Source organism: Rhinolophus sinicus, linkage group LG12, assembly GCF_036562045.2.
Source record: "Rhinolophus sinicus isolate RSC01 linkage group LG12, ASM3656204v1, whole genome shotgun sequence".
Lineage (NCBI taxonomy): Eukaryota > Metazoa > Chordata > Mammalia > Chiroptera > Rhinolophidae > Rhinolophus > Rhinolophus sinicus.
Window position 1 is genome coordinate 43998245 of NC_133761.1, and position 19426 is coordinate 44017670.

Genomic DNA, 19426 nt, shown 5'->3' on the forward strand with positions numbered 1-19426 from the left:
ACAGACATGTAGACTTAAAAATTGACAAATTCATATTCATAGAAAATTGGAGAAATGAACTGAAAGAATTTTACATGATGCATGCTAGATTTAAAACCCTAAAGACTTGAAAAAATGTGTATGGTAGGCATGGCGATTTGGGAGGGTTACTATCAGGCAAATAGCTAACTCCACTTCTGGCTCATGTTGAAATACGTAAAACAGTTATTCCAGATTAATCAAGAGAAAAATCAGTATCTTCGGGGAATGGCATTAATGAGACTCCTAGGAAACGAAGGCAGAATCTCTAAATATCTTGAATAGCTTCACTAAAAGGATTCGCACTTAACAGAAAGAAAGAATTAATTATGCACAGACCAGGAAGTTAACATGTCCTTGGATTAAAAAAAAAATCACTTCCAAAACTTTTAAATGGTAGTTTTTGTTTGTTTTAGCTAAAATTCAGTATTTCTGAGGACATTCTATTCTTTTAAATCATGTGTTTTAACTATCAAAGAATGATAACGTTCATATTTTTATTAACCAGATCTCCTAAAAGCTTTAAAAATGCCTTGCTGAGCAACAGTAGGTCAAAGCTAAAGACAGGAGAGGAATGTTACCCAAAGGGAGAGCATGGCACCATTTTTGTCGAATTCTCTGGTAGGAGTCAGCCTCCAAGACAGATGAAAGCCTTGATCCTCACCGTAAGATTTACACATCTTTAACCAAAGGAAGAAAGAATTCTTACTATATGAAAAGATTTCTCACAACGGGCTTAAAATTTATTTTAGAAGACTTTCGCAGACACGACTGTAGCTTCAAAGGCCTAAAGGATTTGCCTCTTGTTATTTCTAAGCCTTATTTTCAATGGCATAGTGTTTGTCTTTGTCTTGTACTTGTGCCACTCTGTGACTCATGGGCTTCCTGGGGGGCAAACGGACTAAAGGCTGGAATCTGGCAAGGCAACGAGACCCATCCTGGATATGCCCCGTGACGAGCGGCTCCTCTCAAGAGGAAGTTCAGCTCCCAAACCTTTATTTTGGGCAGAGACAGAATCAAGGCCACAGAAAGGCGGGCAGGGAGTGAACAGTAAGGTAACGGGTAGAAACAAACTCTCACAACACTGTACACGTGACCTAGCGGGCCAGGTGGTCCACCGCTGGTGTTTTCCCTGACAGGAGATTGTGGTTCAGAGCTGAGCTATCCGATACGGCAGCCACTGGCCACATGTGGCTAATTAAATCGTAACTAATTAATTAACATGAAAAATGATCTCCTCACTTGCACTAGCCACATTTCTGGTGTGCAGTAGTCACGTGTGGCTCGTCGCTACTGCTGTGGGCAGTAACAGAGAGGGACACGTCAGCTCAGAAAGTGCTGTTGGGCTGGTTGTAGAGGCTGAGGAAAGGAGATGGAGAAAGAAAGCAGAAAGAAAGTCCTCAGAAGCAGCTCAGAAAGCAGGCACAGGAAGCTTGTTGTCTTTGAATGAGAAGAATTTCTTTTAGAGCATGCCAGCATTCAAATGAGTATCTTAAATGTTTTTTCAAACTAACACGCGTGGGGTGTTGATCATGTGAGAAGACGCTAAGTGCCTTCCATATACCATCTTATTTGATCTTCATGGGAACAGTCGGAGGCAGGCGCTTGGATAACCCTCAGCCTGGTGACACTAAGTGAGGCCCCGGAGAGCACGCGAGGCACCCATCACAAGCCACGCCTGGCTCCAGGCACACATCTCCTTGCAAAGCCAGAGGTCTTAAGGTGCCGCAGGAGCGCCTTCTGTGATGAAGACAGAACAGGCTCCAAACACTCTGCGGCACAAGGCGGCCACAGCCAGATGCATGGGCCTTCCTCCTGTGGGCCTACTATGTTCTTCATGTCGAGCATGAATCTTTCCTAGTAACACTGGAATGTGTGCTCACCTCTGTTCCATCCCTGTCCCTGCCCTCCACCCACCCCTCTGAGCTTTCCAAGTCTAGCCATTTCCTTTCATGCTTCTCTTGACAGCTTCTCAGAATGTCCCCAACAGTTCAAGCAGAACGCAGCGGTCACCACGCAGAGGACATGTGATGTCCGGCATTCGTTCAGACATGAGGTACCGATCGCTTAAACGTCCTGTCAATGACCAATGACCCCACTACGGAAAGGGGTCTCAGCACCGAGGAGAGCCGAGCTTCCTAAGGCTGCGCGGTGATGCAGACACTCCCGCTCAGCTCACCACTGGTCCAGGGGAGCTGAGCAGGTGCAGCTCCTGAGTGTCTAACACCTCAGCTTTCACGGGGTCAGTGTCCCATGAAATGACTCAGGAAACTACAATTTACCATGTATCATCCACTAAGAGCCTGTTAAAGCTCTTCTTAAATTGCTCTAAGGGTTGGTGTCCAAACACCTTTGGTCGCGGACACCCTGCATGACATTTTCCAGAGCCCTGGCAGAAGCTAGGTCAGCACCCACCAGGGAGGCTGAGGCGGGGTGAGCCTCCTCGGGCCTGCCATGCCTTACCTCCGGGGAGAGCCGTCGTCGTGGGGCTGGATGATGACCACCTTCACGGTCACGGACGTCCGGAGCAGGTCGATCATCTGCTCGTGGGTCAGAGTGGCCACGGCCACTTTGCAGATCTCCACGAGCCGGCTCCCCTGGCGAAGGCCGGCCTTCCAGGCAAAGCCAAATGGTTCCACGTCGGCAACGATTCCTTCAAAATTCACATGGAAGCCAAGCTGGCCCAGCCCGTTCCTCCGCAGGGTCATTTCCACGGTCTCGCAGCCTCTGGTCACTATCTAAGGGGACAGGAGACTGTCAGAGGTGCACACAGGCCTCGGGCCCACTCCTCTCCCCGTGGCCCTCACAGCCTCTTCCATCGAACTGTCCAAAGGACAAGACAAGGACACATTTCAATCCAGAGTTCATCATAATTAATCACAGCTCAACCGCAAAAAAAAAATAACAAAAGTAAAACGATCGTTTCATTCCTCAAAGGCAAATCCGTTCCTGACACAGGGGTCCTGCTTTTTCTTAGAAGCCACTGACCTAGAGCTTGTGAACTAAAAGTGGGTTCCGATAATTCCCTCCTTTCCTTTCTATGCCAGCTCACTTGGCTCTTAAGCATTGACTTCCATTCGTCCCTGATGGGCTGTGGCAAAGAATGTAAAGACGTTTTCGAAACCACTGCACGTTTTACCCGTCCACCCGTCGAGCAGTAAAACCATTCAACTTCATTCCACTTCAATACGGCCGCCAGCCCTTCCAAGCTAATGCTTAAGACCTGCCCCCAGGATGGGCAGAAGCCGGTGAGAATGCTAGGAAAGCTGGACGTGCTCTTTGCGCACCAGCCCTGTGGACCCAGTTCTGGCCTCTAGGACCCCTCCCCTGGGGACTGACTGAGCTTCTTGCCTGGCTGCTGGGGACCATTCACAGCCAGTGTGCCTGCCAGCCAGGCTCCCTGGCACCTGCTCCAAGGCCAGCGAGCTCTTAGAGGCAGCAAGACCTCCTGGGCCTGCAGGCCCTCTCCTCCGTCCAGCCATCTCCTGGGGGCCATGGGCAACCTCCCCATGCTTTTACCTTCCCCGAGAGTATAGTCTGCAGCAGTGTCACAGAAAGGAACAGGACAGAGGGGTGGTTTGCATCCAACTCGGTGCACTAAAGCACTAAGAATTGGCGAAGGCCACCCCCAAAAGTGCTTACTGAGAAGAGCTCCCATGCACAGGAAGAAAACCAAGGGTTCATTAACTGGCATCTGATGCCCATGGCATCACTTATTTGTGGGGAATCTAAAGTCAGGAGGTATCATACCCGCATCCCCAAAGCATAGAGCTAATGTCGGAAGTTTTCATTTAATAAGTGCTCCATTTCCATGAAGGATGCTTTGAATTCAGATTCCTATTTGCCAGGACCTATGACTGCACGTACAGCTGTGGGATGGGGGCTGTGTCTGAGGTTTCCATGGTGACCACCACAGGTGCAAACATTACCATCAGCTCCTCACAGACACATGTGGCAGTTCGGAGCTTAGGAATGTGGGGAAAGGGACTGCTGGTCTCAGATACTGGTGAAGATTTGCAAAATTGAAGTTTCCAAATTACGAACTGAACAAATTTAAAACTGTTGAAAAAGTACTTGTAGTATGTACAACCTGAATTCATTTTTCCATCACTTCTTTTGCAAGTTTTTTTCAACTACGCTCTCCTACCAAAGATGACATGTGCCATGTGCCCTGCCTTCTTTCCGATGTTAACACAAATTTCCTGTGGAAGTTTAACGTGCGCATGTCAGGTGAAGAGTGAAAGGACTAGCTCTTGTAGCTCTTCTGCTGGTTTCCTCCCACCACTTGCCATCTCCCCTACTGAGGTATTTTGCTGTTTCTTGCTTCTTAACATTCACTGAACAAACCCATTCTCCATTTATTTGGAGTTCCTCATTCTTACATGGACTCAACTGTCACACGAAAATGGTGCCCTCCTATCCATGTACCCTGGACTGGCTCCATGATGAGTAGGGCTCAGGGCAACTTAAAAATGCAGGACCCCGTCATCAGAAGTGACTCAGGGGGCTGGCCGGTGGCTCAGGCAGTTAGAGCTCCGTGCTCCTAACTCCGAAGGCTGCCGGTTTGATTCCCACATGGGCCAGTGGGCTCTCAACCACAAATTGCCAGTTCAACTCCTCGAGTCCCGCAAGGGATGGTGGGCTCCGCCCCCTGCAACTAAGATTGAACAGGGCACCTTGAGCTGAGCTGCCGCTGAGCTCCCGGATGGCTCAGTTGGTTGGAGCGTGTCCTCTCAATCACAAGGTTGCCAGTTTGACTCCCACAAGGGATGGTGGGCTGCGCCCCCTGCAACTAGAAAATGGCAACTGGACCTGGAAATGAGCTGTGCCCTCCACAACTAAGACTGAAAGGACAACAACTTGAAGCTGAACGGCACCCTCCACAACTAAGATTGAAAGGACAACAACTTGTCTTGGAAAAAAGTCCTAGAAGTACACACTGTTCCCCAATAAAGTCCTGTTCCCCTTAAAAAAAAAAGACATGACTCAGAATTCCAAGACAGTCAGAGCAAAGCACCCAGCCAGGATGGGCCCCTCTAAGAGGGTCCCGGTGTGAGCGCAGAGGCTGCCCCGCCAGGAAGCTGGCCTGCCAGTGCCTTTCGGTGCGAGCTCTCATTGCCTTCGTGTGGTACCTGCCTAACAGATACCTTTCATTCCCCATCCCCCACCACAGAACTCACGCTGAGCTCACCACCCGGCAGAGGTGCCACCTGAGTGGCCCCACTTCTGCTGCCATGGCCCTGCACCAACCCTGGCCCCTCCCTTGGGTCTTTGGGGTGTTGTCTCCAGCATCTCCTGTGCAAGTCATCCTGGACATGGAACCTATTTCCTCAAACACACCCGACACACCGGGACCTCAGTCACATCGGCAATGCGGTCACTTTCTAGGAAAGTGGGGGGATGGGTCTGCGGGACAGGGAATGTGAAGAGCCCGTGGGACCTGCATTTCAGGGGTGGTGAAGTCGCAGCTGTGTTGATTTTTGGGAGCACAGATTATGATGGCTCAGTGGGTCTCCTAAGAGAAACATTTGCCACATCCCCGAAAGCACGCCACGTCCTGAGAGGCCCTGGGATAACTCAATTCTCCAGATACATAAACTAGGCCCGTGCTTAACCGTCCCATCCGCCGTGAGGTTTGCGCACATACAGCCCATAATACTGTGGAACACACTGAGGCCGTTTCCCGGAAACAGTGTCTGCAAATAACGAAATGATTTCTCCAGGGCTGCAGACTCAGACTTGACAGTACTGCTTTTTGCACATCATTTTGAATAACAAAGGGGAGATTCATCCTCAGTGGGAGGAAAGGGGCCGGAAATGGGTATAATTTCTTCATTTTTCATGATCCATAATTGACTAAATCTTTTCTAACTGATGAAATATACATCCCCTTGGGGGAAGATTTAGACATGAGGAATTCTTTTATCAAAGCATGTTTCGTTCGTTATATTTGATTTATTCTTATAACGCTATGGTATATACTCAAACTAAAACCGGTATCCTCCTTTGTTAAAATTAGGAGAAATATAACTGTTAAACCCATGGACATCACTTAGGGGTTTTCTACTAAAGATAACATTAGAAAAAAATCTCTGTCTTGACTTTTGTGTTTATCTAATTTAATGGGTAATCCTACAAAACCTTAAGAAACTGTGGCTGGAAGACTAAGGACACATTTAACCTGGCAGCTTGAACAAAATGCCTGCCGTATAAATAGGCAGAGAGTTGCACCTGCAAAGAGGACGCACCCCCGGTGTCAAGGGCAATTCTGTGCCCTCTGAGCTCCCTGTGGGAGGCGGCCCTGCCAGTCTCTACAATAGCACGACGGCTGGCCACCCTCCTGTTGCTCCTTCAAATGCTATAAAACTATATCCCAATATTCCCTTTTGAAAGTTGGCTTCCCTTTCCCTTTCCAATCAATTGGTAATGGGTGATGGTCCACCATTTGTGTACTCAGCAACGGCACAACATTTAAAATTCAACTCTGTAGCCTTAAGACATCGTCCTTCATTCCCCAGGTGCCACAATCATGGTGGAAGCTCCACAACGGAAGCCACTAAGAACCGGGCACTGAAGACCTAAGGACAGTGGGAAACAAAGCCTGTACTTACTCCTAATCGCTGAACAATTTCCCGTACGTCTTCAGCACAGTTATCCACCGAGGACAGCAGGATACACTCTCCTCTTTCATAAAACACTTTGATGCTCATTAGTCCAGACGTCCACCCAATGACGTCCCTGCAGGAGCAGTTAAAGACCACGTTCTTGGAGTCCTTTTCGATCAGCATGATGAACTCGTTGGAAACCCCAAGCAGACACTCAATGTCCGCCGACTGGCCGAAGTCCCGCGCCACCACGTGCCACATGATGGCCCCCACGCTGAACAGATGCGCGTCCTTCCTCGGCTTGACTTTCTCCTTTTTCTTTGCGCCCAGTGTGATGAAGCTGAACTTCACAGAGGTGTCCACGGTGGCGGTCGTGACAAAGTTCTCCGCCAGATCCTTCAAGTACTCTTGCCTTGTCCGCGTGGCCATCGCTCGGAACTTCTCCGATTTGTGGGCTGCATTTTCTGCATTAATTACTTTGGCTAAAAGGAAGTCCCGAAACACTGCTGACTTTGGGAAAGTTACACCTTTGGGAATTGGAGGACCAAATGGTGGCACATCTTTTGATCTAGACACTCCAACACTGAGGAAGAAAAAAAACAAAAGAAACAAGATGAGCTGTGATGCCATAATATTTACCTTCAGAAATCTGACACGTACCCGCACTTTCTACTTAGCCGTCTATTTTGTAGCTACTTGGTATCCGAACTTCTGGATGCCAAGTTTTGGCTTGTCTGTATTTAAAGAAAACTTTTCAAACTTCTTAGATGGTGGGGTGGGGGTGTTATGGGTTGAGCTGTGTTCCCTCAAAATGTGTATGTTGCAGTCCTAAACCCCAGTGGCTGGGAACGTGACTGTTTAAAGACAGGATCTTTAAAGCGATGATTAAGTCAAAATGAGGCCGTTCGGGTGGGCCCTCATCCAGCCTGACTGGTGTCCTTATAAAGAGATTAGGACCCAGAGAGACACCAGGACACCCATGCACAGAGGGAAGACCATGTGGGGACAGAGAAAGAGGGCGGCCATCTACAAACCAAGGAGAGAGGCCTCAGGAGAAACCAAACCTGCCGGCACCTTCATGTTGGACTTCCAGACTCCAGAGCTGTGAGAGAGACATGTCCATTGTTTAAAGCATTCTGTCTGTAGTGCTTTGTCATGGCCACCAAGCTAAGATAAGGGGTAATGAATCCACAGTGGAATGGGATACCCAGAGTTTCAGATGGTGCCAGGCTGGTACTCTAACTCTGTGGCTGGTCGTCGCTGAGAAAGACAGTGACACTTCCAACAGAAGTGAGGTTTGCCCCAGTGGCTGGCGATTCACCGGTGCTGGAAAGAATGATCATACTTACAGCACCAACGTTTTCAAGTGTCTTTCTTATGGAAACACTCACTTGATCACATTCTGAAAATCTGAATGGAAGTTTCATGGGAGTTTTAAGAGATTCCAGGGATTGAAAACAATCAAAGGTACAGTAATAGTAACAACCATCTTGATGTAGCAAAACAATAAGGCTCCCTTATGTCAGACAGACGTTTTAGTTGTCTCATCCTTTTGGAATAAGATCAATTATAAAGAGTTAATAAATTAACAAATAAAAGACAAGGGAGTGAATGAATGACTCCCACAGCATCTACAGTATCTACTACCAATTACTGAGTAGCTCCTGCAGACCAAGAATGTGCACTAATCCCACACCTGCCCAGGCTGACATTTTCTATGTCGGGTAAACAAAGGAAGCATCTAGGCTTCATTTTCATCACTGCAGAAAGTCCTGAAAGAAGTGAATTAAGGCACGAAAACATTCCGTCCAAATCTGTTCTGTCAGGTGTCAGTTCCTCTTCTAGAATGTGGCCGGTCAGACTCTAAAGCGATCGCTGTCCCCAGACACCCCTCTCCTCTGCAGCAGTCAACCACTTCCGGGTCGCGTGGGGGTGGGGCGGGGGACACGGCAGCACAGGGAAGACAGGATGGGGCCTCCGTGGGTACAAAACGGGAGAGAAGGGCTGCCTGCCGTGGGGCAGAGGCACCGAACTCATCCTCATAAGGAGTACGTGCACTAATCCACAGGGTCACGTGGGGCCTGGACTCCTGTCCTCCAAGGGCCTAAAAACGCTCTTGACAGAGTGGAACTGAATGTCCCTCACGTCAGGGCCCTGAGCACTGTCCCAAAGCCGCCCGTCTGGACTGGGGCTGGTCCAGGCTCATCTGCCACTTCTCCTCTACTCAATCCCTGAGCTCACGGCCTCTGCAGAGTCTGCCCTCCCAGTACTGGGCATAACACACCACTGACCGCTCTCCATGATCACGTTTCCCACATGTGGTTTTCTCTTCCAGTGAAGAGCAGATTCCTGGATGGAATCTCCCCACAGGGGGCCGAGGAGGCCGAACCCCACTGAACCCCTCGCGGGATCATTTCTATGCACTCAGCTCCACTGGCCTCAAGCTGCTGTCTGACTGCAGCTTGTATGCACTCAGGCCAAAGCAGCAGGAAAACTGTTCACGCTCAGCATGCTCCCAGGTGGCCTCACTGTGCAGCTCACGGGCAGAGGGAGGCATCTTTAAACAGGGCAGTTCTTTGTGTCCCAAAGTATGGACCTGAGTGTCTGACTGGACGTCCCTTTTACAAGGTAGGAAATATGCCTGCTCGATAAACGGCAATTCTGTGCATCTCGGACCAAAGTTGTACAAGAAACGCAGCAAAATTGAGGCATGGCTCTTCCACAATTACTGTGGTGGTCTGTGGGTGGGGTCAGTCAGAGAGCCTGCCTTACAAAATTTATGGAATCCTTAGTCTTTCAAGCAGAGCTGAGGTCAGAGGAATGTTCTTTTGCCAGATTCAGATAAACCCTAATGGGTGGGAGTGGGAATGTGATTCAGAATTTACTCCAATCACGTAGCATTGGTTGATGATTTAGATATAAGACCCCTGCCCCAAAAGCCCCACCACCAAGATGAGCATTCCTTAATGTGTGAGTTAGAGGGCTGCAGGAAGGCTCAGTGAGGAATCTGGTGCTTGCGTTGGGATTCCAGCTGCACCAGCTCAGACTGACCAAGCTAGCTCCTCAACGCTTCAGTGCCTCAGTTTCCTCATCTGTAAAATGGAGGTTAAAACAATGCCATCCTCAAATGCCCACTGTAAGGATTAAACAAAATAATGCATGTAATGTGATTATTATCCAAACTTACCATTATTATTGTCATAAACCATTATTATCTCAATCAACTTAGCATTATCACATAATTTTTGCCAGGACGGGCTACGTGTTCAATTGGCTAACCTAGAAGTCATTATTTTCTGTAGAGATTTCTTCGCTCTTAACTGGGAGTTAGCAACCAAGCCCACATAGCAAGGAATTTAGTCATCCAATTCCTAAGGGGTGCATTTATCTTGGACGAGTTTATCTTGGAAAGTACATGGACACATAAATCCCTCAGTGAGCCCTGCAATGGCCGCAACTATTCAAATTAAAGAACCGTACATAAAGAAACAGGCTCTTAGTTAAGGTTGCCTTTGCAAATTTCAGGCTAAAATCATGTTACATGGCGCTTTGGGGATGTCACCTCCTTGTTTCTCTCTCAGTTCAAGGGGACCTGGCTTTCCTCCTTGAGGTTCCTGCATCTTGGGGGACACCGGAGACTGCCGTTGTGGGGAGTGGGGGAGCATCCCTTCCCGTTTGAGACATGCACACGTGTGAGGCAGCAGTTTTCATCAGGAGGTCATCGCAATCCACTAGCCCGTAGGGACCGTGGGGCTGCACTCAGTGGCCTGGCAGGTCCCCGACAGCCAGGCTCACGGCCTCAACACCGGCACAAAGCGCACAAAGCTCGCGAGGGAAGCGGTGTTCCCCCAGCGGTGCTCCCCCAGCGGTGTGCTGTCATCCAGTCTTCTTTAGAACATGTCCGTGGATTAAGACATAGCAATTTAGAAAACAGTAGACATGGACTATGTTTTATTGTTTCCTTGGAAATTATTTTAATGAATTGATTTGCCACTGGTATGTTTTAGGGAACAGTATATAAAACAGACCTATAAGGTGTTTTGGGAAAACTTGGGCACTGTAACACATGACAGAGAACATATGGTTTGATAAAATCCTATGGAATTGGTTTGACTACGGGATTGCAGACGACTAGCATCGATTCGCTGAGGAATGTTCCTGGAGTTTATAAGTCCCCAAAATCCAAGGCACTCTGTTGACTTTACAATTGAGTGTCATTGGTAAACGATCATTTAATGACAACAATGTGCTTTCTTAAAAACCAATGACTCCATCTCTGAACGATTTACACACGTTGTCTCCCATCATAGGAAACATAACACGCCTTTTGTTTACAGGTAAGGTCTACATCTATACCAATACTGGTTTGAAAAGTATCCCTCTCTAGTAATTGAATTAAAACCAAAAAACCTGAAAGAAATAAAAATATGTATTACTTATCTTTAAGATTTTGTGTGCTAATGAACCCCCTCATTATATAAGCATAAAGCAAAGATAGAAAGTAATTAAGAATACTTGATTTGACCTAAAAATAGCAGCCAATAAAATAAAACCAGATACAATACAGCCCTGGGGTTAAGTTTCCAATCCATTAGGAAGGTTCGTTTAAGATTATTCTTCATAATTACCATTCATCAGGTGAGATCTTAGAAGAATCAGTCAATTTACCATGTCTGCACCAACGTCATCTATTTAAGCATAATATTTATATAGAATAGATATTATACTTTTTTCAAATATTTGAAAGGTGCTCTGGGCAATGAGACCAGCAGTCTGTAACTCACACGTGCAGATTCCCAGGTCGGTTCCAGGCGATCGCACTAGATACTGCACAGTAGGTGGGGCCAGAGGGTGGCTCCGTGTAACCAGCTGCTGGGAGTCAGCACTCAGGGTAAGAACTTCCGGCTCTAGGCTGTGCTCTCCTGAGATGCTCTGGGCACGGGACAGCATGTGACGTACTGACTGGTTCCCTGCCTGCGGGAGGCCGTGCCCTGCAGTGCTCACATGCTCAGCTCTCTCTCCCACACCTACGCGCCTGTGCCCGCCTAAGCCCTGTCGGCAGTAAACTGGCAACTACTGTGTTAAGATTATAAAGGAAATAACCTTTGATGAGTGCTAGGGACTCTAATTGGTGTTCTACATGATTCCTGTTATTCATTCTTCATAACTACACACTGAAGTAGGTACTATTATCCTGAAGTTTAAGAGAAGGAACCAAAGGCTCCGAGAAGTAACTAATTCCTACAAAGCACCATGATGAGCCGCAGAGCTGGGTTCAGCCTCCGGCCACAGACCCACTCTTTTCCCGACCCCACTGCACGGTCCCCAAGCGGCAGCTCTTTCCTAAGAAGGAGACAACTGTTTCTCAGGGGTAAAGAAGAAAGGCAGGCTGCACTGGACACAGTCTCGGGGCTCTGAACACACCACGGCCTTTCGACACCACCAAAGCCTCGAGTCCTGGCTTCAGTGGCCCTGCAGGCTAAGTGCTTGCAAGCGTTTGGATGAGAAGCAGTGTTTTGCCACCAAGATAATTACTTCCTCCGAAGAAGCACAGAAATGGCCACATCGTCCATCTCCGAGGCTGGTGACAACCAAACTGTGGTTCTGGCACAGGCTGGAGGAGGTTTTTAAGGAGGAAATGTATAATTTATGATTTTGAGCTGCTAGGTATTTCACTTTTTCAAAAGTGGGAAGAAGGCAATTATTTCTTCTAGAAAGTATCTGAGGGCAGGCAGTGGGAAATATAATTAGAAAAAAAAGGATAATTATGGGGTTAGAAATAATAATTGGAAAACAAAACTATTTGGGGAAAATTCTGTTGAAATCCACCTGGGAGCATGAGAAGCAGGGACGGTGACCCACCTGTAACACACGTTCTCCGTGCACGGATGATGCACTTTGACGATGACAAAGACATGCTGGAAGTGGGACCGGATGCTCTTGGGAGTAAAAGGAAGTGCTCCAGGCTCTTGGAAGACAATGGTCACGATGTCGTTTCCTATGTGCCGTTTCCTCAGGAGCTGCAGTCAAGAAGTGAACAGATGCTCACAGAGTTACAAAAAAGGTTTTCAGCAGAAACAAAATGTACAAGTGTTGTGTTTCCCCGAAAATAAGACCGAGCCGGATAATCAGGTCTAATGTGTCTTTTGGAGCAAAAATTAATATAAGACCTGGTCTTATTTTACTATATTATTTTATTATATTATTTTACTCTAATATAAGACCATGTCATGCTAATTTTTGCTCCAAAAGACGCATTAGAGCTGATGGTCCGGCTAGGTCTTATTTTTGGGAAACACGATATATACAATTAACTAATCTTGCAATTTAAAGAAGTTATTTAGAAAAGCAGGGTCTTCTCTGGGAGCCAGGGCTCCCACTTGCGATGACAGGAAAGCAAACGGGCTGCCTCTAGGAGGCCCGGGACAGGGAACGCCTAACGAGCTAACCATCTCTTTCAACTTCCGTTCTCCCCGCTTCTTTATCTTCTCACCCTAAAACGGTAGCAGTGAGAGCTCAGAATGCTTTAAGGAATTCTACTGTTTCTGCTCTCTAACTTTAAAGGAGGAGACAGGGTCCAAGGAAGGGTACAGACCGGCTCAAAGCCCTCAGCCACTGCTCTGGGGCCGTATCCTGGTCCTCCCACAGAAACACACATTTCTACAACAAAAATACAGAAGACTGGTATTTTGGTGGATAATATATTCAAACTAATTTACCGAAATTTGGTATTTTAAATGTAATTCAGAAACACTGAATTCCATCAGATTAACAGCTGGAAAACCCAAGAGTATGTAATCTTATAAATTACAAAGGTGGTGGGAGAGGAGGGAGAAGAGGGATCCCAGAGCGTAGCATTATAACACCATTATTTTTTATGTTTCTTTTCCCAAGAGCACAGATTCCCTGCCTAGATGTCACCACACCTGACAGGAACTTCTTTAGCCAGCCCCAGCGGTGCTCCACTCACACACCCAGGCCCACTGCTACCCCATTAGTGGTCCTCTGTTTCAATTGTTGGCTTACTTCGACGTGAGGTCACCATCATTGTGAGAACAGGGGGTGCCGCCTTGCTGACTTCTGGTGTCCTAGTCTCTAATGGCCTGCCTAGAACATAGCAGGCACCCAGCACACACTGGTTCAGTGGACAAACAAATGATAGGAACGTATAATCACAGCCACACAACATGCAGATGACACTGTGACCACCTCTGAACACATGCTGATACATCCATGTACAAGGCGCTCTGTGAGTTTCTGCAGCGAAAGCATCTGCGTTCACGGAGTCTGTGATCTTCAGTTTAAATAGACACCGTCATCATTATACGAGCTGGCGATGTCAGCACAGGAATGGGATCATCTCAGGTAGTAAATCCCACTTTACTAGCAACAATGAAGACGACAAGCTTGCTCCCAAATGTATTTGGCATCAGAACACATTTCACACTGTAAAGAGCATTCAGTTCAACTTTTACAACCTTTTAAACCCAGATACCAAAAGGATTTCACCATCAGGGCGCTGACTTGTGATTTAGCACGATAAAAGGCCTGGGAAAGTAGAAACGAAATGTTCATTCTTCCAGAGTTGTCTTTATGCCAGTTAAACTGCTGACTCATGTGTTGGAAAATTCCTATTGCACTACTAACGATTAAAGTTACAAGCATATGAAAATCATCTCACTGTCAGTGAAGTTTTGAGACATATGCTACTATATATATTACTACAAACCCAATGTATCAACTGTAGTTTTAAAAATGTTTGCTAGACACTGAAGTAAAATGTGTCATTTCAGATGCATGGAAAAAAATCAGTAAGAAACTATGTCACACTTGCCCTGCTATTTGCCCATACGTACTAGAGTGGACACAGACGTTAACCACAATAAACATTCCATGTAAAGGAAAGAAAACGGGAGCCAAGATTAGTATCTACAATAATGTCAACAGACAAACTGAAAATTTCAGTCTAAGATATTCTTCCTCGTTTCCCCAGATAACTGAAACACACGATTCATATACACTGTAAGAGGACAAGGGACATTTAGGAACAAATGAAAAGTTAATATAAGAAACTACCTCAAACGCCTAACGTTGTGTTCAACATACCTGGTGAACACAGAACATAGTAGCTTGCGCAGAACTTGACTCCGTATCCTTGAAACACTGGAGTTCTCAGATTGACTAACAGAAGCTGGAGCTCAGTGGCCAAGGCCACATGTGAGCTGTGCAACCCCCTCCTGAGCGATTACTGGGTCAGGCTGAACTTCACTCTGACTTTGAATTTCACTCTGACTGCCCCCCTCTCAAATAAAGGCGCTGGGCGGCCGGACTTGTCAGGGCTTCGTTACCGCGGCTACCACAACAGCAAACGGGACACTCAGCCATTTTCTCTTCCTCCTCAGGGAAGACGGGTTTACTGCTCCGGGAATTCACGACAGGAATATTTAAAGCACAAGAGAAATGAAACTTTAAGGGTAGTCCCCTTGATGACATGTCAGACTGCTGTGTCTCTTTCTAAGCACATTCTTTTGCTTTGTAAAATGGGCCCAAAATGGTTTTAAAAGTCTAGTGAATTTAACCCTAGTCACAAAAAGCGCTTTGTCAGAAAAATAAAGTATATGGAGGGGACGGGAGTAAGGAGATTCATTAAAAAGAGCAAAAGCAAAAGCTCTTCTCAGGAAAATAAAATAAGAAAAAAGAACACCTTGTCTATTAACAGGTTGCTTGGATTTACTTAGAGACTAAAGAAGTCTAACATCTGGAGAGTTAACAGAAACATTATTCACTGTTTCCTAAGATCTTATCCAACATGAAATAACCTAAGTAATTTCTTGGACTTCTTATTTAAAGGTAAATGTTTTCTTCAGTGGTTAGTTACATTTTGTTCTAAGTGGTCAATGAAAGTCTGTATAATCAGAGTCTGGAAATGGAAGGGGAAAAGCTGTCACCCCATAAATAAATGCAGCCCAGCACACCAGGAAGGCAGGTCCAACTGCCAGGTCCCCCTGGCACTATTTGTTTGGGGAATTAAGGAACCACACTACTAGGGCTAACTCTCTAGGCCCTGGAAGCTCATGGCACTTTCTCGGAGCCAGGGGAACCAACTCAGTGTCTTTAACTGCGAGAGTAAGTTAATAAATATTACATTGCATGAATTTACATAGTCAATTCTATGAAATTTCCAGCACTTGATTGAAGCTGTGAAACAGGCATAAGCTCTTTCTTGTGAAGACAAGGAAAGTGAAAATGTGATTCTTTACCCAATTCCATGGCAAAAGAAATAGAAATCTTTGGGTTGGTTCTCAATTCCGGAAACAGACATCAGGATGCCACAGGACCAGCTGTAAGTTGGTGCAACAGTCAAAGGCAGGTGAAAACAAAAGCTGTGAGGCAGCCACACTTGGATCGAAATGGCACGGGAGTGAACTAGGCAGATCTATGAGACTCTCTGTGAACAGATTCATTTGTCAAATTCTTGTTTAAAAACCCAGCAAGATAGAAAGAAAATGCAGTTGGCACCTAATTCCGGAAAGGAGGGAGGCAGGCTGTACAACGTGAAGGAGAAGCTGCTGGGATGTGGTTCAGAAGTTTTGAGAGTCAGAGAAGAGAAAGCTTAACTTGAAACTGGAGAAAGCACATCTCCAGAGAGCTGCTTATCTTAAGAAACCAGTATGTGAATATCAGCAAAACTTCAGAGAGAAAACTGCATCACTTAATGATTACAAGTTCTGAAATTCAGAGATGAGCTCAAAACTGAGCAAAAAATTGAATGTATTCCCATAAAAAAAAACACACAAAAAAACCACACCAGTTCTGGACCTTAGTCCTCGGGTTGGAATCTGAGGTCCAGTCAGTAGGAGCAGGGCTGATGAAGGCTCCCCAACCTGACCCATCGCCTACATGTCCCCACCGTCCCCACGGTCCCCAAAGCCACCCTGTCCCTCCAACCTGCCCACTCGTTTCTGCGTCAGGCCCTTGGAACTTGCTAACCTCTTGCTTGGGCTAGCTTCTCCTCCTTCGCAGACCTTCCTAATGTTGCATGTGTGCACGCACACAACACATCCCCATACACTTTACACTCAAGAGTGTACACCAGCGGTTAGAATTGCACTTGGATTTTAAAGAGATATCTAGAGTTGCCCGTGGAAAAACATGGAAAAAGTGAACGCAGAATAGTCGTCTGAATAAGAAAGTGAGGGAAACCTACACACATCACCAGTAATACAGCACAAAAGACCTACAGTTAGATAAGGAAAGCCTTGCCTACTGTTCCCCACAGAAAAGCCAAAGCTAGTTAACCACTCTTACGTCAGATCAGAAAAAGATCCTATCAAATTTAATTATAATGTCAAGGATTCATCACTGATTTATCATTTTTATATAACTAATACAAAATATTTAATATTAATACTATATAAAATATTTTGCCAATAGCAAGAGTAAATGTACAATCCATTTAAGCAAGGCTGAATATGTTGTAAATGGAGAAACAAAAATAAACCAAGATGTAGATTTTTCATGATTTAATAACAAAGTGAAAGATAGGGACAGGGTTATGAAGCTGCAGGTGTTTCTGTTCTGACGCTGAGCAATAGCAACCCTTATGCTAAGCAACAATTCTTGTTATCGGGTGTAAGTGTACATTCCTATTTAGGCCTGGGAACAAAGCAAATCATGGAAAGCTGAATAAAAATTTTATTCTTCTAAAAGATTCCATGTTACAGGTGAGCCAAGTGCAGTCGGGACCTGCTTGTACGGCACTTAAGGAGATAGATTCCTCCAGCACTGAATGGTTCCTCATCCGTACCCACTAGGGACTCAGAAGTAAGCGCACAGAGCTTTTAAGGCAGGGGTCGACCATCTGTCTAAATTACATGGAGAAGGGGTTCCAGCCTGGCTCTAAGCTGACAAGTGGTGCCCCCATTACCTCTGGAGGTGTCAAGCCCAGCACGAGGCCAGGACCAGCATTCTTCAAACAGAGTCTCAGAAAGTGAGTGAGAGGTCGGCTTACTCCTTGGGGACCTCCATGGGGCTCCAGCCCCCTTCCAACAGAGCAGCTCTAACTTCATACATTAAAAAAAGTTCACTGTGTGCCGGGCACTGTGGTCCCTTTATCTGTTTTATAGCTTCAGTTTAAAGGAAAAGTTTCTCTGCCAAGGTGAAGTGTAAAGCTCATGTGTGGAGTTCTCTCCACAGACAACACCCCATGATTGCTTCACTCTGACTTGTCTACCAAACAGGCAGAAGGGACACATGGGGAGACACCTCTGGGACAGGGGACCGACTGCCAAACAGGCCCAGAGACGTGCGGGACCACCAGAGAGCGAAAGCACTCGAGGCGGCCCTTCTGCTCACTCCCTGGTCTGGCTCCGGCTTCTTTGTAAGAGTCAGACGTTCACTGCAGTGAACTCTCTACCGACTTTTAATATATCTTGGAATCAGCTTTCAGCTTGATTTATTACAAGAACAAACACAAGAAATTCTATCTGATGTGGACGAGTCTGGATCAGTCAAATAGTCACGCATACCACAGTGCTCATTAGGCCAAAGAACAGGCACCACTCATGTGTGGCCAGTTGACTTTGCTGTATGTCCCGTGGACTCAACATGCAATCAGGAGCCCAGCTAGTTCCATCTATGCCCTTGGTATTAATGTCATGTGTGGACCGTGGGGTGGGTGAGCGATGAGGAAGGAGTTGGTACAACCTGTAACAAGTTTGGAAAGCACACGTCCCAAGATTGCACAGTGACATCCTTTATCTATGAACAGAATATTCTGATGACAACTCATGATGAGCAAAATATTAAGCGTCAAAGTAAAAATAATTTTCTAAAATTATTGATAAATGAGTCCCTTACTTTCTTAACAATTCAGGCCTTAGTTTTTCATAATAGATCTTTAGGATTGGGAACAAGAAAATAAAATGCAAATTAGGTCATCTAAAGTACTTGTGCTTTATGTCTAATAAATTACAAAATAATAATAATACCGACTGAAACTCACTGAGCACACTCTGTGCCGGGCATTATTTTGAGTGTTTTACATGCAGTAACTCAGCTAATTCTAACCACCATCCAAGGAAGGTGTAATAATTCATTAATAAATGTTTACAGCCTGCTTACCATGTTTTGGGGACTGTTCTAGGTGCAGAGGGACACCTCGGCAGAGAAAAGAGATCAGTCTGTCTTCAGGAGTAAAGAAAACTAAAGCACAGAAAACTTTGCCCAAGGTCACAAAGCTAGTAGCTGGGATGCAAACCTGGAAGTGTGCTCCAGAATTCTTATAACAGTTACATTCTTCTGCAAAAGCGTTTTCAACCTAGAAGAAGGAAGCCTCAAGGAAGAACCTAGAACCACAGAATTCTAACACTGAGAGGAAGATGTTACATTACCATCTAGTCCAGATATACTCATGTGTGCCACATCTCCCCATTTCTAAACCGATGGAAGGCATCCCGAAAATACAGCACTCTTTCCCTCTGAGCCTGTGTGCCACCCCTGAGTCCAAGCAGCCCGGCCAGTCATCCCGATGTCCAGTATCTCGGGACAAATGCACAGGTCCATTGTATAATTATCAAATTTCTTGAGAGATGAAGAACCCTACCCAAAGCCAGGCAAGCGGCTGACTGCAATGACCCGAAGACATGAGTTTACTGACTCACCTCCCACTCTTCACGTAACCCCTCTCTATTAGGACAACTTGCCCACCTGGTGTACTTCGTACACAGTAGTCCTCTCGTATCTACAGTTTCGCTGTCTGTGGTTTCAGTTACCCACCGTCAACCACGGTCTGAAAATTTAAA

General features: G+C 46.1%; 1 protein-coding gene across 3 annotated transcripts in view; it reads right to left on the reverse strand.

The window, feature by feature from the left end:
* SIPA1L2 (signal induced proliferation associated 1 like 2) overlaps positions 1-19426 on the reverse strand; it is a 201773-nt gene that overhangs the window by 53769 nt on the left and 128578 nt on the right. For all 3 annotated transcript variants that reach the window (XM_019712891.2, XM_019712888.2, XM_019712889.2), the window contains exons 8-10: positions 12486-12643; positions 6630-7206; positions 2482-2756 (exon numbers count right to left, since the gene is read on the reverse strand). In XM_019712891.2, the coding sequence (XP_019568450.2) occupies positions 2482-2756; positions 6630-7206; positions 12486-12643 (1010 nt within the window). The remainder of the gene's footprint in view (positions 1-2481; positions 2757-6629; positions 7207-12485; positions 12644-19426) is intronic.